Source organism: Macrotis lagotis, chromosome 5 (assembly GCF_037893015.1).
Source record: "Macrotis lagotis isolate mMagLag1 chromosome 5, bilby.v1.9.chrom.fasta, whole genome shotgun sequence".
Taxonomy (NCBI): Eukaryota; Metazoa; Chordata; class Mammalia; order Peramelemorphia; family Peramelidae; genus Macrotis; species Macrotis lagotis.
The window spans coordinates 56,933,555-56,956,616 of record NC_133662.1 but is presented as its reverse complement, the minus strand read 5'-3'; the positions used below and the strand labels follow the sequence as shown (position 1 = coordinate 56,956,616).

The 23,062-nt window shown below is 34.9% G+C and overlaps 1 protein-coding gene across 6 annotated transcripts in view; it reads right to left on the bottom strand.

The window, feature by feature from the left end:
• SMAP1 (small ArfGAP 1) overlaps nucleotides 1–23,062 on the bottom strand; it is a 274,830-nt gene that overhangs the window by 141,398 nt on the left and 110,370 nt on the right. For all 6 annotated transcript variants that reach the window (XM_074237307.1, XM_074237313.1, XM_074237309.1 and 3 more), the window contains exons 3-4: nucleotides 11,152–11,237; nucleotides 1,330–1,405 (exon numbers count right to left, since the gene is read on the bottom strand). In XM_074237307.1, the coding sequence (XP_074093408.1) occupies nucleotides 1,330–1,405; nucleotides 11,152–11,237 (162 nt within the window). The remainder of the gene's footprint in view (nucleotides 1–1,329; nucleotides 1,406–11,151; nucleotides 11,238–23,062) is intronic.

The window sequence follows — 23,062 nt, the reverse complement described above, 5'->3', positions numbered from 1 at the left end:
TGCTGCCTTGGAGTCAGAAAGTTGTTATGGATGTTTATAGTCATATCTGATTCTCTTTGGGAGTTTACTTGCCGAAGCTATAGGAATACTTAGCAATGTCTCCCAACTCATTTTACAGATGAGAAAACTGAGGCAAAAGAGTTTTAAGTTACTTGTCTAACTTGTAAATGTCTGTAAACCTGAAGCTGAATCCAGGGAAAGGAGTCTTCCTACCTCCAGGCCTGGCACTTGAATCACTGAGCCATCTAGTTGCCTAGGAGTCACAAAGACCTATGGCCCTTTCATATCTGCATGACCCTAGATAATACATACCCTCTGTCTGCTTCAGCATTGTCATCTGTAAAGCAGGGGCAACAATAACAGTTACCTCCCAGGTTTGTGAGAATAAAATGAGATATTTATATAGCCAAAACACTATGCAAATGCTAGTTATTGCTGTTGTTGTTATTACTATTAACCTTCTAATGTCCCTAAGAAACTCTGGCCCAAGAAGGGCCAGAAAGCATTTAAAGAAAGTTTCCTCACAGGAAGTCTCTCTAACAAGCAAATTACACATCTAGTTCAGAAAATAAGCAATTAAGATTATCTTAATATATAAGAACAAAGGTCCCTAACAAACTCTTAGCCAAATTTCTAAGGGTAAAATTAATTACCTACAAATCCTCTGGACAATGATCCAAGTCAAAAAATGTATGCATCTGCCTTCTCTGTCTACCTACAGAATTAATAGACAGTTCCTATTTGATCCCATTACATAGCACCACTTATTTCTTTGCTCCTTTAAAAATAATTTCTAAAAAACTCACTTTTTTGCAATCAGTTTAATTTTTTTATATTTTTTCACAATTCTATATACTACACTAAATCTCCTTTAATAAATTATTAAATGCATTCTCCTAATATGCCACTCAAGCTCTATTCAAGCCTTACTGTAATGAGAGAGACTGTGTATCTGTCATATCTGAAGACCAGTCCAAAAAAGACTTGAAAAGCTCCTCACCAAGTAACTGACCAACAAATGATAAATTTTTCAGCAATAAGAAAGTTATAAAATACAGACATGTACTTCGTCCTTAGTGGAAGGCAAAAATCCACATCAAAGGATTTTTCTAAATGAACAAAAGTTATGGATACTCTCCATTCCCAATCCATTTCTCACTTGTTAAATCAGATTATTGATATGTAAGAAGCAAATATAGGTGCCAAGCCCAATTTTTTGTACCCATCACTGTAATATTTCAATTTATAGGTCATCTCTACTTTAAGAGACCTAAAACACATCAACTAAGCATTTGGTAGAAAGGAAAAGATGGGGGAAAATGTACTTACATTGGTAGCAGTCACCGCATTTTTGTCGTAGTATTTCTTTTTTTCATATTTATCCCTGATGAAAAATTCCACTGCTCTGAAAACAAGTAACTTAAGGAAAAAAAAAATAAATTATGTGGAAATGTTTCTTTCCTTCAGAACCATTCTTTTGACCCACATTATCAAAGGCTAGATATTCATCCGTAATAGGGCTTTCCCACTCCCAATGCTTTGTCTTTTTAAACAGAATATCCTGCTTATGTGATCTGCCCCTCTCATAATCACCCTGAATTTGTTTGCAAATTTTGTAAAATTATATGCATTAATATTACCTTGATTTCATATTTGTCAATAATTCCCTAGTACCTAGCACTGTGTGTGACAAATAAGTGGCATTCCATGCTTGTACATTAATTTTAAAAAGTATACAGGATTTGGCATTACAAAATCTAATTTCAAATTCCAGGTATAAAGTTTGTCCTTCATTCTCAAAGACCATGACATCAAGAAAGTGCCATGTCAAGCATGTGAATTTGATTTAAGTGAGAGGCTAAGTCACCAGCCTCCCTTTCTCCTCCACAGCCATCTGGCTCGAGTGGCCAGATATGAATCAGGGCAACTGGAGATGGTCCTGGATGTGAGGCAATCAGGGTTAAGAGGCCTGCTCAGGCTCATGCAGTTAGTTAGCATTGGTTGTCTTAGGCCACGTTCAAACTCTGGTCCTCCTGACTCCAAGGCCAATGTTATATCCACTTAGCTACCTAGCTGTCCTTAGCTCTACTATTTCCTACTTGTGTGACCATGGACAAGTGTCACCCTCTTAAATTCTCTGAACCTCAGTTTCTCGAGCTGTAAAATTGGGGGCTAAATAACCTCTAAGGTCTCTTCAAGCTCCAAAATCTATAATCCTCTAATTTATCTCAGAAAGTTTCCCATCCAAATATTTTTCTCCCACTAAACTGTTTCATCAATAGTTGAAACGCCTTCTTAAGAGCTTCATTTCCTTGAGTTAACAACTGAACCTTGTTAAAATTCAAATGTTTTCTGAGACAGTAATATATCAAACCAGTTACTATCAGTTATTCATATCTGATGATTAAGTTTATCTGACTCTCCAAATGACAGATAGTTTCAATAAAGAGCACAGAATAGACCCAGAACACTGGGTACTATCTAAGGAAGACTAGACCAAGTAGTTAAGAGAATATCAATATTTCTAGACTTGAAATATAATGATCCTAATTATTTTAAAATATACAATCCTAGACCAATACTTTTTCCCTTGTAAATAGTATTTTATTTTCTCCAAATATATGCAAATATAGCTTAACTTTTATTTTTATAAGATTTTGAATTTCAAATTTTTCTCCCTCCCTCCCCTTTGCCTCCCCTAAATGGCAAGCAATCCAATATAGGTTACATATGTACTATCAGGTTAACTTTATTTCCACATTAGTCATGATGTAAAATAAGAATGGGAACAAAGGGGGGAAAAAAACATAAGAAGTGAAAAATAGTATACTTCAATTTGCATTCAGACTCCATAGTTCTCTCTGTACGTGGATAGCCTATTGGGACTGTTTTAGATCACTGTAATGCTGAGAAGAGCTAAGTCTATCATAGTTGATCATGGTACAATGTTGATGTTACTAGATACAATAAAACAGTACTTTCTAGTAAGAAAAATGAAAGGGAGTTAATTAGGACCACAAAGATCCAATTCACAATAGCAAATGATGCTTTTTCTTAAGTACAGGTCTAGCTTTTCTTTATCCATATCTTTCCTAGAAATTTCATGAATGGACATGTTTTTTAGTTTAAGACTTGAGAAAAATTACCATTATAATTGGATTTTCTTCTCTTTATTACCATACCATAGTTAAATAGAGTGGTCCGGGAAGTCCTTTCATCAATACCTATTAAAAAAAATTTTTTTAAGGGTTCTGCAAGGCAAATGGGGTTAAATGGCTTGCCCAAGGCCACAGAGCTAGGTAATTATTAGTGTCTGAGGCTGGATTTGAACTCAAGTACTCCTGACTCCAGGGCCGGTGCTCTATCCACTGCGCCACCTAGCTGCCCCCCTATTAAAATTTTAATAGAGAATGCCATGGTCTGACAAATTGACTTACAAAATCTGAATGAGCATTCCCTTATAAGACAAAAACACAAATATTTAATTCACTGGAGAAACATTTCATACAATGTCAAGCCCATATATGAACTATTTAGCTACTATTTGATAATGATATTAAAAACTGAAAAAACTAGAAAGTAATGCTAAGACCTATATTCTTAAGAAATAGAATCCAGGTAATAGACAAATCACCTTGTGTCAGGAATACCTTAAAAATCATTTACCCACGGGGTGGCCAGGTGGTGTAGTGGATAAAGCACCGGTCCTGGAGTCAGGAGTACCTGGGTTCAAATCCAGTCTCAGACACTTAATAATTACCTAGCTGTGTGGCCTTGAGCAAGCCACTTAACCTCGTTTGCCTTGCAAAAAAAACAAACAAAAAAAAACCTAAAAAAAAAATCATTTACCCAGATAGTTAATGAACATTTTCCCATATATTGGTGAATTATCGTGTGATATATTTATAAAAATATCTTTTAACTACTACTACTGTCCTCCAAAGATTGCCACCGATGTAAGGCATACACAAGATTCTTGGGGTTTTGTTGACTCAGGGACGTTAAATAACATATTCACCAATTCATTACCATTAGAAGAGAAATTGTAGTTGCCAGGAAATACACATAGATGTAGTCTTTCAAATCAAGTATCTTATAAAAAAAGGTTTACAATAAAGAATTCCAATGTCTTTTTCTTCACAACACAAAAACAGTTTACTCAGTATTATTATCTAAGGCTATTTTTACTTCCTATCCAAAATAAGATTTTTCTTTCACTTATTAAAAAACTAAAAATTCAAAAAACATTTTATTAAAAGATTTGAGGAAAGGACAAAGACTAAAATTTTATCTTCTGAGAACAGAAATTAGTGACAAATTAAATATTTGGGGACATTAACTTATTTATGCTATATATATATATTAAAATTTGATGACAAAATTCATTTCTTGTCTTATGAAATATATATAACTTTAAAGAATTCCTGGTTGAAATCACTATTATTTTAAAAAGCCAAATCTCTCTTACTTATAAAATCTAAACAAGTAAAGAAGGTGGGGAGGGGTGGCTAAGTGATGAAGTGGATAGAGCACAGGCCCTAGAGTTCAAATCTGACCTCAGACACTTAATAATTACCTAGCTGTGTGGCCTTGGGCAAGCCACTTAACCCCCATTTGCCTTGCAAAATCCTAAAAAAAAAGGGGGGGGCAAAGCCAAGATGGTGCCATGAAGGCAGGAATTCCTGGAAACCTGTACCCCCCAAAAGTCCAAAAGCTGTCAAATTATGACTCTAGCCAAAATTTAGAAATACTGAGAAAGACTGAGTGGAAGATCCACAGGAAAGGTCTGTTTCACATGAACCAAGGGCTAGAAAGAGCCCCAGCTGAAGCACAACCATTCCAGGTGCCTAGATCTGTGGCAAAGGGGGCAGTTCGCAGACCTCCTGGACCAGGAATCACCTGGAACAGCTTTGTAGGGGTGGAGAGAAAACTCTGCCAGCACCAGAGTGAGTACGGACTAAGCGCAGGCCTCAGAGCAGCCCTGCAGTGAGAACTTGCAGCAGGAATTAGAGAAGTCTGTACCTCCAGAGCTCAGCCCACAGTCAGTAAGGGGGTCAGGGGAAACTTCAGAGGTCTCTCTGTTCTCCCTGGGGCAGGACTCAGCTGTTTGCCTATACCCAAATCCAGGTTGCAGTCTGAACCCCCATACTACCATAGTAGAGCACTGACCATTCTCACAGTTCCAAGGCAGAGGGGAGGGCCTGAACACAGGCAAGAGAGCAATCAGAGCCTCTCATAAGACTCTGGAGGAATTAGAAGTCCCAGTGGGGTGTCCCCCCACAAGCCTTGGAAGTGCGGTAAATCAGTCATAGGTTGAGGAAATGAGCAAACAAAAGGAAAAGAAGAATTTGACCATAAAAAATTACTTTGGTCCCATGGAAGATTCAGAAAAATCAAAGCTTTTGTACCCAAAACCTCCAAGAGAAAAAGAAAACGGGCTCAGGATATGGAAGAGCTCAAAAAAAAAACTCTGAAAAGCAATTAAGGCCATTTGCCTTGCAAAAACCTAAAAAAAAAAAAGCAATTAAGGGAGGTAGAAGAAAAATTGGGAAGAGAATGAGAGCAATGTAGATAAATCATGAAAACCAAATCAGCAGTTTGGTGAAAGAAATACAAAAAAATACTGAAGAAAATAATCTGTTAAAAACCAGTTTAGGCCCAGTGGAAAAAGGAACATAAAAGGCAAATGAAGAAAAGAATGCCTTAAAAAGCAGAATTGGCCAGCTGGAAAAAGAGATTAAAAAAAACTCTCTGAAGAAAACAACTCCTTCAAATGCAAAATGGAACAAAAGGAAGCTGATGACTTTGCAAGAAATCAGGAAGAAATAAAACTATTAAAAAAAAAACAAAAATTAGAAGAAATATGAAATACCTCATTGGGAAAAACAATCAACCTCAAAAACAAATTCAGGAGAGCTAATTGAAAAAGTATTAGGCTACCTGAAAGTCATGACCAGGAAAACAGCCTAGACTTCATTTTTCAAGAAATAATACAGCAAAATTGCCCTGAGATCCTAGAAGCAGAAAGTAAAATAGAAATTGAGGGAATTCATCAATCACCTCCTGAAAGAGATCCCAAAGGAAAAACTTCCAGGAATATTCCAAATTCCAAAACTCCCAAATCAAACAGAAAATACTAAAAACTTCCAGAAACAAACAGTTCAACTACCATGGCTCTATACCCAGGATTACATAGGCTCTGGTAGTATCTACATTAAAAGTTCATATGGCTTGAAATATGATATTCCAGAAGGCAAAAGAGCTTACTTTACAACCAAGAATCAACTACCCAGAAAAAATGAATATCCTCTTCAGGGGAAAAAATGGACTTTCAATGAAATAGGGCACTTTCAAACCTTCCTAGTTAAACAACCAGAGCTTAAGAGAAAGTTTGATCTTTAAGTGCAGGACTTAGATGAATCATAGAGTGGGTGGAGAAGAACTAATTATGTGGAACTTAATGATGTTGAACTATTTGTATTCCTGCATGGAAAGAAGACACTGATAATTCATATGAATTTTCTCATTTATAAGAGCAGTTAGAAGGAGCACATATAGATAGGTCATAGGAAAGAGCTGAATATGATGGTATAATATAGTAAAAAGATAGATTCATGGCATAGTGGATAAAGCACTGGCCCTGGAGTCAGGAATACCTGAGTTCAAATCCGGTCTACCTAGCTATGTGGCCTTAGGCAAGCCACTTAACCCCATTTGCCTTGAAAATACCTTAAAAAAAATATAGATGGATTCAATGGGTGATAAAGGAAAGTACTGTGAGGCAAAGAAAGGAGAGGAAGAAGGGGCTAAGATATTTCACATAAGAGTCAAGAAAAAGTTTTTTTAATAGAATGGAATGGGGGATGGCAAGGGGGAATGAGTGAACCTTCATTCTCATCAGAAATGGTTCAGAGAGGAAATGACATACACACTTAATAGGGTGAGGAGATCTATCTTACCCTAGAAAAAAATGAGAGGAAAGGAACAGGATAGGGGGAATGGGGGAGGGGAAGGGGGGAAAATAGATGATGGAAGAGAGGGTAGATTGTGGGAAAGGGTACTCAGATACAACACACTTTTGAACAGGGACAGGATGAAAGGAGAGAGAGAGAATACAATAAATGAGAGTGGGAAGGAATAAAGTGGAGGGAAATACAGCAAACAATAGCAACTGTGGGAAAAATATTGAAGAAACTTCTTTGGTGAACTGATGATAAAGACAACTCATCCCAGAGACAGAGTCATTGGAATCTGAACACAGACTGAAGTATGCTTTTTTCTCTCTCTCACTATTCTTGAGGTATCTCATCTTTTTTTTTGGGGGGGGGGTTATGTTTACTCTCATAACGATATTATTGTAATAATATAAAATAAACAAAATGATAAAGAAAAAGCACACATATACAACATATATACATACACACAAAGAAAAATAACATTTAAAAACCTTATTAACTTTATGATAATTCTATTTCATCTTCTGCATTTTATGTATGTTTTCCCCTATTATCTGTGGCTCTATAAACCTTACAAACTAAACAAGAAATATGCCTATGCAACCTTATACAGTAACTTCCATATCAAATATCTGAATGATAAATGATATCAAAATTAATTTAAGGGAAAAAAACAGGAAATATTTTATCTTTACTGCCCATTATCCAGATGCCAAATTTCATAAGGACTTAAAGATAACTTACTATGAATCAACAACACAACAAAGAACATGAGAAAAGTGATACTTTAATTCATCAGGAAATAACAGTAAGGATTATATTTCCCACTAAAATTTAAATGTTCAGGTTATGTAACTTGAAGTTTAAAGAAAAACTTTCTCACACTGAAAGTAAAAAGCATTCGGTAGAGCAAACCCTTTTTTCTCCCTCCCCCTAAAAGGCTTATAAAGTAATACTCTGAGGGTTCAGAAATTTTTTAACAATGCATGTATTTTCACACACACACACACACACACACACACACACACACACACACACACACTAACATTTCTGCTTTCACTACAGATACTTAACACTTCTGAAGACAATTAAATTACCATCTACTCCTAAAGAATACAATATTCCATTTTCTAGGCACATACTACTGACAGTAGAACAACTTTGAAAAGCTCAAATAACCTCAAAGGAGAAGAACTGCTGATTAGCTCTGCTGCATAATAGATCTCATGAAAATGAAGTAATTAAAGTTTATAGATAAGACCAAAAATCCTAATAATGAAAAGCTTAATGTAAAGCTTTATCATTTGTCATGCACTGGTACATGCAGCCTATAATTAACCATATCCCACATGAGAAATTACACTTTCACAGTTTTGCATGACTTTTTAAAATTGTAAAGCTTTTAAAAAATGACAAATCTTTTTAAGTTTATAGGGAGGTTCCATATTATACTAGTTTAAATACTGTAGTTTAACTCAGTTTGCCTTCAGTTTCCTATAGAGATTCGGCAAGCCTTTAGACAAGTAAAGCAGTTCTATGAATATCATGCTTTAGAACAGGAGGACTGATAAATCTGAGAAATACTAGTAACTATAAACTTCATCTATTGGTGCTTTTTATGTAAGAGTAACAGAACCAGTAAGAGAAATCAATGATGCTATGTCAACCAGGTAATTTCCAAAAAATTTTATAACAGCACATTAAAAAAGGGTGGTGGGTGGCTCAGTGAGTGGGAGGCACTTGTGTTCAAGTTAGAAAAGTTGTATCTGAGACTGGTTCTAAGGTCAAAGAAAGAGGAATCATTTTTTTTATACTATCCATCTAGCAACAGTGAGTTTATGTAAAAGAAATTTCTATTTTTCAGTTATTGCAAATAACAACCACTAGGTAACATTTTGTGAATAAAAATAATCCCTATTTTTCAGAATGACTAAAAACATTTTTTAAAATAATACTCTGCTTATAACTCTATATATCTAAGAATACAATCTTCAAGTGATTCTGAAAAGTTTACCATTTAGGAAGAGGAAAATATCTACCTTAATGCTACTTTGTACAGACTGTGCACTTCATAAATATTTGTTCAGCTGAATTAAAATGAATTGGAAAAATAAATAAGGTTTATGAAACGACAATCAAGGATATTTGAAATCTGAAGAAACATGACATGATTAAAAGGGAGAACTACAATGGGGAATACAAGGTGAATACCAAACAGTCTAACTAGAAGTATTCTCTCAGACCTTATAGTTGAGGCAAATACAAACAGAAATGGTTCCCACTTGACTTACATACATATGCGCATAAAAAAGTAATAGATAAACAATTATTTATTTTAAAAATAAATCAAGGGGCAGCTAGGCGGTGCAGTGGATAAAGCACTGGCCCTGGAATCAAGAGTACCTAGGTTCAAATCCGGTCTCAGACACTTAATAATTCCCTAGCCGTGTGGCCTTGGGCAAGCCACTTAACCACATTGCCTTACAAACCCTAAAAAGTAAATAAATAGATAGATACATAAATCAAGGTATGGAATGAGGTTAACAATGAAATTACGCACAGTATCAATCTAAATATGCCTGATTGTACAATATGCTATGGGATAAGATTTATAATAATAGGCCATGATTCTTAATACTTATATATCATGAATGTTTTTTGAAAATAACCCAGAGGCACCAGATATGCTGAGCAACAAATAACATCACACACACACACACACACACACACACACACACACACAGAGAAAGTTGACTATATTTTAACAGACAAGATATAGCTAACAAAATGGGAGTCATTCCCTAATCGATTACCTATGATTTGTAAAAGATCAAAATCAATACCAAAAATGATTTTTAAAAAATAGGCATATGGGGTGGCTAGGTGGTGCAGTGAATAGAGCACCAGCTTTGGAGTCAGGAGTACCTGGGTTCAAATTCGACCTCAGACACTTAATAATTACCTAGCTGTGTGGCCTTGAGCAAGCCACTTTAACCCCATTGCCTTGAAAAATCTAAAAAAAAAAAAAAAATTGGCATAAGCAATGGATAAAACAGCAGACATCTACATGGACTATCACTGTTTCATAAAGAAGTTTAACCAATAAAACTCAACTGCCATAATGAAGAGAACAAGAGCACCTAGAAACTACCTCAGGCAATAAACAGAGGGAATGACAGAATATAAATTCACTTGCAAAATATTATGGAAGATGAGAGTGGAAAATTTTCAATTTTATAGTTTCATAAAGGAGCAAAAAAATGGAGGAGATAAAAGCTTATAAAGGCAGTTGATAGCATAATGAACTGAAAAGGAGGGCTAAATGAATTAATTGGGGGAGGGAGAGAGTGGAGGGAGGAGGGAGGATGACTTACCAGCAGGCTACTACAATAATCTGAGTGGGAGGAGGGGTCCTGCACCAAAGAGGTAATGATGTCAGAGGAGAGAAGAGTGAATTTTTGAGAGACAGGCCTTAATAACAGAGGGGAAGATAAGGAGGAGTTGTGACCCACACTTAGGATGTGAAAGCCTGAAGGTTCCTAAAGCAGGAATATTATCAGGAAAAGAATAATGCAAAATGCTAGAGTAATCTATAAATAAAAATTAATGTTATTTATCTTTTGTTGTGAAGACTGATTTCAGATAAATACAATAATCTCTCTTTTTTTGGTTTGGTTTAGGAAGTCAATAGTTAAGTAACTAGCCCAAGGTCACACAGCTAGGTAATTATTAAGTGTCTGTGGCCAGATATGAACTCAGGTCCTCCTGAATCCAAGACTAGTGTTCTGTCCACTGCGGCACCCAGCAGCCCCCAATATATTAATTTCTTAAAGTAAATATCTTTAAAAAATGATTTTTTTAAAAAAATCCTCCTCACTGTGCTCAAAAACCAAAAATATCATCGTAATCTAAAACATCAAAAAATTCAAGTGCTTCCCCTAAATCAAAATTTTAAAAATCTGTCATCAAATTTTATAGTCAATAGTGGAATTCTGAATTAGTGTTCCATAACAATCAATAATGTTAAATACATTTTAAAAATACTTCCTGAGTTCCTTCCTAACCATTATGCTAAGTGAATGTCAATTTAATTCTTTAAAGAACAATCTCCATCTTCCTAAAAACTATCAGGCAAAGCCAAGTTAGACAAATATGGTAATAAATGTTTTAATCATTTAATAAGTTGAAAGGATACTGGTCCGTTTGGGGTCGTCGAAAGTTCTCTGGAAGATTAGCTTCATAGAGCATTCTTGCCTTTGTATTTCCCATATCTTGCATGCACTAAAATTTAAAAATTAAAAAAAAAAACTTAGTTAGAAATAAAACATTATAAATAACTTCCCATTTGAATAATTTTAAATTAAATTAAATTTAAATTAAATTTAAATTAAAGCTATTAGTCTACTTATTACATATGGTATATTTCTATAACTTTAGACAGTAATATCCAAGTTTAAAAAAATTAAATATATGTACCCGTCTCATAACAACTATAAACATGCTTATATATTGTTGACCAAAGTATTTGTGGTTTTGTTTCTTTTTTTTAAGACAAACATGAAAATTTAACACACTCTCTGGGAAGCATTTTTACAGATTTAAAGAAAAATATGAATTAGTACAACTATTTTTATCAATTTTAGATTATTGACTATATCTTTTAACAATTGTAATTGATACACACTAACCCATCATCTTCATATCTTGTCCTGAATTATCTAAAGATACACAAAATGGGGGTGGAAGGGTGCAGTACAGGGAAAGAGAAGTTATTGGTAGTCTGATAGTTGGCACCTCTTTATAGTAAAACATGGTATGAAGTAGTTGTAGGGTAGAGGGAGGCAACAAATTTAGATTTAGAAGATTCTTACTACTGAAAAGAAACTTACACGTTTTCTAGCTCACCACACAACTAAGCAAGAATTTATCTCTAATATTTCTACATTAAATTCTCACTGAGACTCCATTTGAAGACATCCAAGGAAGAGGAACTACTTGATCAATCAATGCATGTCAAGACCTAGGTTCAAGAACCTTATACAAGTCATTTAATTTCCTTCAGTTTTCTCATTTGTAAAAGGGAAACACTAAAGAGATAAAAGGGATAAGAAAAATGTTTTGAAAACTGATCAAGTGCTACTTAAATATTATGCAGGGCTAGATCTTCACACATCAAGTGTAATAATTCATAATAGTTAACATTTTTAGAGGTTTATTATATGCCAGGCATTATGCAAAGTGTTTCACAATATCCCATTTGATCTTCAGAACAATACTGGGGGATAGCTGCTATTATAATTCTCATTGTCCAGCAGAGGAAATTGAGGCAAACACAGTTTGAATCACTTGCCAGGGTCACATAGCCACTGAGTATGTGAGGAAATATCTGAACTAAAATCATCTTGAATTCAGATACTTCCTGATTATTTAACAAGTCTTCACCTAGTACACCACAGTAGGCCAGAACCATCCAAAAGTTAGTATTTAATGAATTAAGTTCAAATACAAGGATATGAATAATTTTAAAATTAAAAAATTTTGGTGGTTTTCTGAAGCATATACAATCAATAAACAAGCAAGATCAAAGGTGAGCCAAATGTACAACAGACATTAATTTCTTGGTCACAGTCTAAATTGGTACTCTGCATAAAATTCTAAAAGGACTTTATAAAAAATAATTAGCCCCTACCTCAAAAGCAGTATCACTAAAGTACATATAATTACCTAAAAGTGTGACACTTATCTACCTTTTAAAAAGTGATTTCCTGAATTAAAACTTGATCAAGAAGGTATACTATAAAGGAAGAACAGGAGAAAAAAAAAAGAGGTAGACAATGTCAACTTCAACACCCTCTTTCTCAACAAGTTGATTTCCCAAATAACTATTTCTGCGTGAAAAATTGTCACAAAGGGTATATTTGGGGAAGTGAGAGCTATTTTCTAACTAACAAATTTATTCAGAAAATATACATTTGTAGACTTTGTAATCTGTCATGTAAAGCAGTGTGATATAAATTTTAAAAAATCAATGAAGAATGTTACACAATTCTTTCTTTACTCATTATTGGTGATTTCCTTTACAACATTACTTCTAATCTCAACTGCCAACTCTAATGGCATTTTTTCTAGTCCTCATCCTTCTTGACCCCTCTGCAAGCTTTGGCACCTCCAACCAAGATATTCTCCTCTCATGATACTGCTCTCTCCTAGATTTCCTTCTACCTATATGGTTGGTTCCTTGTCAATTTTCTTTCCTGGATCTTCATTCCAATCACACTCAATAATCTATTCCTGTCCTCAGTCCTTTTCTCTAGATCAGGGCTGTCCAAAATATTCAGCCCACAGTGTGATTTCATGCGGCCCCTGTGGGTTTTACTAAATGCTTGAGTAAATGAAGCTGAGCTACTGCAGGGCTCTCACTAAAATGGCAAATCAAAATATATTGTCTGTCTACTGTTTTAATAAAAACTTTTAAAAGTAAGGAGAAACAGACTTGTTCTAGATTATATTCCTCTTGATTATCTCATCAGATCCCAAAGATTCAATTAACATCCTATGCAAATGGGGTCTCAGATTTATTTGTCCAGGTCGAATCTCTCTTCTAATTTCTGGTGAAACTTCAGCAATTTTAAATTAGATAACTAGAACTGGATAATTGTTAGACATCTCAAACTCAGCATATCCACAATTGAATTCATTCGTTTTACCCCCCAAACACTTCTCTCTTCCCAATGTCTTTATCACTGACAATAACTGTTCCCATCCTCCCAGTGATCCAGGCTGATAACCAAGGTGTCATCCTTCACTCTTCACTTACACTAAAAAAATCTGTTGCCAAGTCCTATTATTTCAATATGTCTTGTATGTGTTCCCTTCTCTCTATTTATACATAATGACACCCTTGTGCAAGGTCCTTATCACCATTCACCTGACTATTGAAATAGTTTTGACTGGTCTCCTTCATTTCTCCATTCCAGTCTATTCTCAGTTGCCAGAATGATCTTAAATAGCAGATCTAACCAAGTCACAACTTCCCACTCAAAAAATTCCAGTGCTCCCTATCACATCCAGGATCAAATACAAAATTATCTTGTTTTTAAAGCCCTGTTCAACATACTCTCCTTCTAATTAAATTTAAGAAGAAAAATGCTATCTACCTTCAGAGAAACAGAGGCCAAATATAAATATAGTAAAGTCTTACATATATGCATATGAATGTATATGTTTATATATGGATATGATCATAGATATCTATGTATGTTTTGTGTATGTGTGTATGCGTGTGTGTGTGTGTGTATGTGTGTTTGTAAGTAAATATATTTGTGCTTAACTGTAACCTTCTTGGGAGAGGGGAGAAGAAAGGGGAAAAAATGAAGTAAAAAGTGCATAGCAGAGAACAAAAAAAAACCTACAAGGAAACAAAGAAAAGATGGACAGTTTTGAATACTATCTGTAGTTTCTATTTTATAGGTTTTCTTGAATTTAAATTTATTGCTTTATGTTGAATCCTTTATTAAGCTCTGCTGTGAACTTGGCAATGTTTTTTCTTATTTTGCATTTTAAGTTTAAAACAAATTTATAAAATAAAAAAAAATATTCTCTTTCTGACTTTCTGTTTTTCTTGTACTTTTCTTTCTTTCCACCTATTTCATGATCCAGCAGCATTGGCCTTCTTGTTATTGTTCCTTGAACTCATCAATGCCACCTCCAAATGTTGTGTCTCTTCACTGGCTGCTCTAAAATTTCTCTCTCCTTAGCTCTCTAAAATGGCTCCCTTCAAGATCCAGCTCAGATTTCACCTTCTTACATGGATCATACACACATTCTTTGTGTATGTGTGTTTATGAATGTTGTAAATAATTGTTTTCTTTGTCTTTGCCAAAAGAACATGAGCACTTTTGAGGGCAGGATTATTTTTCCCCCTTTAGCATAATGCCTTGTATTTAGTTAGTAATGATTAAATGCTTATTAAATTGACTCAAGGAAATAATAATGTTTCATTTAGAATTTTTTATCTTGGCACATATATAAATCTTGTTTTTAAATGATTAAGTTTTTAAAATATTTGATACAAAAGATATTTATAGAACAATAGAAACCAAAGAAATTAACCCTGAAATATATTTATAGAATAACAATAGCAGAAGAAATTAGTTAAACCAAATATATTTTGAACTCTAGAGCTATTTTGTTTTATACAGTTGATTTTCTTATTTTTAATTCAGAAATTGGCAAGTTAGCTATAGTTCATATTAGACTTCTGAACAATATAAACTAGAAAACTTTTAATGATGTTTCACTGTGTCAGCAAGATAAGAAAGGGTCATATTTGTAGGTACTACTTTATGACATAAAATAAGTGAAAATAATCTGTACCAAATACATCAAGAACCACAGCTTATGGAAAACAATCTAATATATAATTTATCTGCCTTAATATGTGCATGTCATTTCATTGGATGATCATTAAAACAGAAGCTAAATAAGAACCCATGTGAAAATACTCTAAATTATAAAGCATGATATCAATTATTGTATTTGCTATGTAGAACAGTCAATGAAAGAAGATAAAATATATCAAACATGGTCAAGTCTAAGATTTAAATCTGTTAAGGTCTAATGTTTCTCATCTTTGGCCATTAAGAAATAAAATAAAGGGGTAGCTAGATGGCACAGTGGATATAGCACTGGCCCTGGAGTCAGGAGTGTCTGAGTTCAAAACCAGCCTCAGACACTTAATAATTACCTAGCTGTGTGGCCTTGGTCAAGGCACTTAACCCCATTGCCTTGCAAAAAATGAGAAAAGAGGAGAGGAGGGGAGGGGAGGGGAGGGGAGGGGAGGGGAGGGGAGGGGAAGGGAGAAGATTAAAATAATAAAGTATTGGTATTTTTATTATGGTAAACACTGGAGTCTCAGTCTCACTATGGACTAATATGACTTCAGGAATGTATGCAAGTTTAGGATTTACATGAGTTGGGTTTTTTTTTGCCTCCTGAACTTAATCCTGAAAGTTTAATTGATTAGTCTGTATTTCTGTGTATGTCTCAACATGGAAATGACAAATATAATATATCAAAATTAATAAGCCTTGACATGAAATAACTTGGTTGATAGCCAACACAACTATAGTAATGTGAACTAAATAGGTGGTTAATTTAATCTCTATTTTGTGGAGGAAGCAAATATTAAATTACATGACTTGGTCACATAATTCATCAATAATAGAAAAAGTTGAATTATTATTTTTCCAATATCTTAGGTACTCAAGAGCATTTTGTCCTATAATAGAATCCTACTACTTGAGGCTTAATAAGAAAAATTTCTTCTGTAGGCCTTTTTTTTTTCCAGTTCACTATTTCATACTGACAAATCTCAAAGTCCTCACCTCTACAGAAGCCTTTCTTTGAATCAAAATGATAAATCTTAGCTGAGAGGGGGAGAAGAGGGAGGTGAGTGGAATTATCAGGAGGTAGATGCTTCACAGAAAAAAATTTTAAGAGGTGGAAGGACCTTAGAAACAACCCAGTTCCCAGGCAGTACAATGGATATCTGTCTCTAGAGTCTTAGGACTTGGATTCAAATTCTATGACCTTTAATACATTTGTGACATTGGACAAAATATTTAACTTTCCTCAATTCTCTCAACTTTAAATTAAAGAAGAGTTGACTGCACACAGTCTCTGCAGTTCTAGATATATGATCCTATGATTCCTATGCTTTTTTGTATTTTTGGTACTTTGCTGTCCATCTCTGACAAATTGAATCTTCCCCTGTAAAAAGGAACAATTAATCTTTGCTTCCCCCATATCCAAAAAGCCAGGAGTGTGGCCTCATCTGAAAATGTAAACAGCATTCTGCCCTAGTAGCATACCCTTCCCATCCCCCACCAAAGAGATGAAGATCTATTTAATTATCTGTTCTATAGAGGAATAAGCTTGATCCCTGACCTAGAGTGGACTAAATAATCATCCAGGGTACAAACTGCATCTTTAATTTTATAAATGAGCAAAGTGAGGTTCAATAACTTCTCTAGAGCACTCTATTATTTTATATGGTCCTCCAACTCATCTTGTGAGCTAGTTGCTATTATTATCCCCATTCTAAAAATGAATAGGTTCTATAGAGTTTCAACTAAGACTGAGAGAGAGATCTAGTAACTGGTCCAGGGTCACTCAGAAAGTAAATGTCTGAGGTAGCATTCCTGATTCCAGGGGTAGTACTTTAATTCACTTTAATCCCTCCCCACACCAATCTCCCCTTGGCACCAATAGTGGAAGAGCAAGAAATAAAATCTTGATCTCCTAACTTCTAGTCTTCTTTCTATAGCATACTGAAAATTTTCCCATATTGCAAAAGAAGGAAATTCTGAAATTTTACATGCAGGGAAGGGGTCCATAAAAGTATTTCCTGCTGTATAATTTAAAAAAAAGTATTTATTTTTCTTTCACAACTTCTGTTATCCAAAAAAGGAGATAATTGTTAGAAGTACATTGTTATGAAATCAAAAAAAGTTGCATACTCCTAGAAGTTAAAGATGCAATTTCCCTGGTAAGCAGAGAAAAAAGCAGATTGTTGTAAAGAAATGGGCTAATAAATAGCATGCATTTATTTTAGAACAAAACTAAGCTTTTTGTCATATTTATCTTCAAACTGCAAAGCCTCTTGTTTCTACCAGCAAGGAATTTGAATTAAGACTAATGGACTGGCTATAGGAGATCCTCTAGTTTCTAAAAGCAAACTAATCCACAGAGAATAATATTCCCAATTTTTAAATGGAGAAAAATATAATTCCTAAAAAATCTGCTTATCCCTACTCTTTCTACAGGAGGAGCACGTCTGTGCCTCTAGTAACAAATTTGGTGCCTATCTTTTAGCCATACACTAAAAAGTAATTCAAACACTGGAATTTCAAAGACACTAAGAATTAATCCATTTCCGTAAGTCACTATCACTTGACAAATTATACCAAAAGTCATTGTCCCTTAATTATTAACCCAAATTCTTCAAGCTTAAAGTATGTTATGAAAAAAAAAAGGAAACCTTGATACATTTAAATCTACTAAGTCTTCAGCATTATAGACAAGTATCTCCGGTACACTGTACGATATAAAGCATAAGCAAAATATTGTAGTAGGTACTGGAAATGCAGAGAGACACACAAACACAGTACATGAGACTCTTGCATCTATGGAAATAATCTATAAGAAATCAAGTTCACTTAGGTTGAAATACAGGATATACAATGGGAAGTAATTATGATATAAAATGACAAAGACAAACTATTGAGGGCTTTCAAAATAAGGCAATAAACAACCTGTCAAAGTTTCCGAGGGGAGGTCTACCACAATGAGAAGAGTACAATGGGAAAACCGTATTTGGGTAGAAATAGAAAGAATGGATCAAAACAAAGAAAAATGATTAGACTAGTTTAGGGAATACTAAAATACTTTCATACTAAATTACTGTGAGAATGGGAAGGAGAGTACAGATGGAAGAAGCATTTCTTATATAAAATGGCCAGGATTTGGCAACTAAATGAATGTTTCAGAGAGGAATCAAAAGACCACTTCAAAACTGTTAAAATGATATTCATAAAGCACAGGACTAACCAAATCATTCTTGCTCAATAAACTCTAGTGGCTTCCAATTTGTAGGATCAAATAGAAATTTCTCTGTTTAGCATTCATAGCTCTTCATAAGTGAGCTCCAATTCCCCTTTGTAGTCGTCTTACATACTATTCATCTTTCCAAACTATTTGGCCAGGCTAAACCAGCAGCAGACATGCTTGCATTCCTCAAAGAGGCCATTGCATCTCCCATCTTCATGTCTTTGCAGAAACTGTTCCTCATGCAAGGCAGTCACTCTCTTCTGTCTCTCAGAATTCCATTTTCAAGATCAGTTTCAACATCATCTCCCCACTGGGCTTTTGCTCATCATACTCTAACCAAGAAGTGATGAGGATATGAACAAAAGTGAATGTACTGTGTGAGTAAACAGAAGGTGTCAGATTTGAGAGGTGCAGAAGATGAAGAAATAGCAAGATTTGTCAAGTGACTACACATATAAAGTAAGGAACCCAAAGTTATTAAACTACAGGGAAACTTGAACCATTGAGAAATTTAGAAGACGGGTGGCTTTCGTTGAAAGGATAGTTTTATTTTAGACATATGAAGCTTGAGAAGTCTGGCACAAATTGTTGGAAATCTCCAAAAGGCAAAAGAAAGTAATTCAACTGAATATCAGGAGAGAAAGACAGGATATGTCAAACTGAAAGTAATCTGCAGAGAGATAATTAAATCCATGAGAAATGACAAAATCTCCAAGAGGAAAGAATACATAGAGAGAAGAGAAGAGAGTCTAAGACAGAACTTTGGGGAACATCTACAGTTAGGGAGGCATGATGTCAAAGGGAAGAGGAATGAAGAAGAGAAGGGAAGCTCACATCAAATGGCCTTAATTTTTTCACGGAAAAAACAGTTAAGGTTCTCAGTTGTGAAGGGGAAGGTTGATAGATGTGGAAGGTTTAAGTAAGTATCAAAAAGATGTGAAGGGGGAAGCTAGGTGGCACAATGGATAGAGCACCGGCTCTGGAATCAGGAGGACCTGAGTTCAAATCCAGTCTCAGACATTTAATAATCACCCAGTTGTATGACCTTGGGCAAGTCATTTAACCCCCATTGCCTTAAATTTTAAAAATAAATTTTAAATAGATTAAAAATTTTTTAAAAAGATGTGAAACAGTTTCTGTGGGAAGCGAGATGAAGAATCAAGGAAAATAAAGGGATTGCCTCAAAAAAGCAAAGAAAATGAAGTTAAGCAACATAAATCTAAAATGTACTCAACATTATGTGACCTCCTACAGATCTAATCAAAAGTGAATGAGTAGGAGTAGAGAGGTAAATGACAGCTATAATCTGGCACTAAACTTCTGCAAAGGATGAGACAAAAGAGAGCAAATACAGTCTCTGGGAGTGAAATAGGTATAGGGTCAATATTGAAAGGGGAAAAAAGTTAAGTTAAAACAGGTATCTTGGACAGGTGAAGTACTGAGCAGTAGAGAGATCAGACAAGGGCAAATAGATTTTGGAGGGATGAAGTATAAGGAGAGATGAAATGGTACAAGTTAAAGTCTAGAAAGTCCTTCTTAAATAAAAGTAATGAATTTTTTAATAAAAAGTAGAACCTGTGAGTCGTGCTGAGATACAGGATGCTAACTATCTCCTTGTATAAATGGAATAAAGGAGGAGATTGTGGGAGTTTAGGACCCTGAGGAATTAGGAGGTTAGGAAGTTAGTGAGAGGTTAGGAAGGTTAGTAAAGAAGTATCAAATGAAGATGGTAAAATTCCCTATTCTAAGAATATATTTTATATATGCATGACATAAATCCAAAGGTATTCATACACTAACTTAATGGAGTCTGCTCACAATGAAGTTCTACTATTCAGGTAAACCTCTCTTTGTGAATGGTTTGCAAAGTTCCATATTAACCAAAATAGTGCATTGGATATAGTGTTGGGCCTTGATTTAAATCTGGCCTCAGAAACTTACTATTTGATCTTGAGCAAATCACTTATGCCTGTGTGCTTCAATTTCTTCATCTGTAAAATGAGCTGGAAAAGGATATGGTAAATCACTCCAGTATCTTTGCCAAGAAAGCCCCAAATAGGGTCATAAAGAGTCAGACACAATTGAAACATATTGTTTAAATGAGAAAATGATAATGACCAAAATAACAGTCAAATCCCTTTTTAAAAGGGATTAGTGATTCAACAAGACTTAAAACCATATTTTATGATATATAGACTCTAAGATCCTTGAGGGCATTCATAGCCCCAGTAACCAGAAGTACTGACACAAAGAGGGCTATTTCATACATGTCATAGTAATAATCATTTCTCCAAATAGAAGAAACTACTAGCTAGAAAAGTGTATGTGTGTGTGTGTGTGTGTGTGTGTGTGTGTGTGTGTATGCGCATATATCATGAAAACTAGTAAAACCTTCCTATTCGGGAATAAAAGATTAAAAATTGAAAAGTATCAACATTTCTTTAAAAAATCATGATAGGGCAGCCAGGAGTGTGCAGTGGATAGAGCACCTGTCCTGGAGTCAATTAGACCTGGATTCAAATTCAGCCTCAGACACTTGACATTAGCTGGGTGACCTTGGGCAAGTCACCTAACCATGACTGCCCTGCAAAAAAAGTAATTTTTTTTAAAAACATGCTAATTAGTAAGTAGACTGGGCATCACTACAGGATCCTAAAGGGGTTAACTGATTCACAGATTAAGTACAATTAACATTCATTGATATGTAATTATTGCACTTTTGAGATTTGTTTTGGTTTCAAGCTATTCTCCCCAAGTATCAGCATACTTACAAATAGAATCATTTATTAAAGGAACAAATATGAAATTACATAAAATATTCAAAAAGAATTTGTTCATTTTAGAAATCTAGGGATTGTATACCAGGGAAATTCAAAAAGCAGTATCCTTTATAGGGGTATCTTACTGAGACAGATGTATATGATCCAAAATATTTATCCTAAAATTAGAGATATCTCAGTGAACAGTCAGAAAAAGGCAAGAATATAAAAAAGAGATTTTCCTTTAATGTAAAATACATTATCTATACTAATCTTTCATAGCATTTTACCATAGATTTTCTACCTATCAACAAGCATTAAATAAGCACCTACTAAAATAGCACAAGCATTGTAACTGAGCCCTGAGAATACAAAATAAAAATGAAATAGAAGCTGTCTTCATGGAACTGACTCTCTACATGTACTCAAAAAGTGGGGAAAAAAAATTTCCTTGGAAAGAATATATTCTGAAGAAACTGATTTTTAAAAGGAAGGGAAAAAAATGTAAGGGGAAATAGTTAATATTCCCTATAAAGGAACATCTGAATGAGTTCTAAGTTAAAAGGTTATCTGTTAAAAGGGTACTTTTTTTCAAAATGTAGCATAAACTTTAGAGAACTACAATCAAACAGGTTGTTGGTGTCAATATACATCTAACTTCTATGATTTTCTAGTTAAGGGAACTACTGGTGTTTGGTCTGGAAAAGAAAAGATCCATAAGGGTAAATTGAGAAGAGTATATAATAGTATCTTCAAAGATTTGAAGACCCATAATTTGAACAAGGAATCAGACATTCTGTTTGGCTTCAGGGAAATATTCAGGGAAACTGAAAAGGCAGATTTTAATTCCAGAGGAAGAATATTTTTTAAATTGGAGCTATCTAAAAGTGTCCGATCACATGGCAGTCAACCACTAGAGGTAGAAGGACTACTTGCTGTCAATGTAGAGGGGAATCCTACCTGGTATAGATTGGACTTTGGAGGTTCCCACAATTTGGGGGAGTCTGGGAAGGTAAAGAGGCACAATCTTTTGTTCCCTGTCATGGAGTCCACAGTTCTGAAGTACCCAGACATGAGGTGCACTAATAGAACTACCTCTTTACATGAGTAGAAATGGAAAATACTGATATTGAAATAAACCTATTTTGTGATTATCTTAAATGAATAACTTTACTAGTCCAGAAAAACAACTGACATTTCTGATCAAGGCCTCCAATAGCCAACAAGTTATCTATTCCTTAGTCATGCCTTGTTGGGGGCGGGGGGAAGAGGCTTGGCGGTCGCTTAGAGGGGGAAACATAATCACCTTATAAGGGAATGTTACAGAACTCGGCCCCTCATTGAGTAAGAGTTCATGGGAGGGAGGACAGAGGGGATAAAAGGGTCTGCTGAGAGGTTGAAAGAGCCGGAATGTGATCACAGAAGAATAAAGACTCATGACCCACCTCAGGCGCTCTGTCTGGTTCTTCCCCCATCAAAGAGTGGGGGCCGGAGGTACCCCGAAGACTCACCACGCGTTGGACTGGTGAGTAAGAGGACGGACTAGCATTAAGAAGCCGGCGTTGTAAATAAAAACCCGGCAATGCCTCTTTCTCCAAGCTGATTACCTCTCTGCCATTTGCCCTGCTTCTTTTCTAGAATTTCTCATGCCTCCATCTTCTGTCTAGAAAACTCTAATTTCTTAGCAACCTGGATCCCCATCTCTTAGTCACTAAAGGCAGAAAGTACTTAAGAACC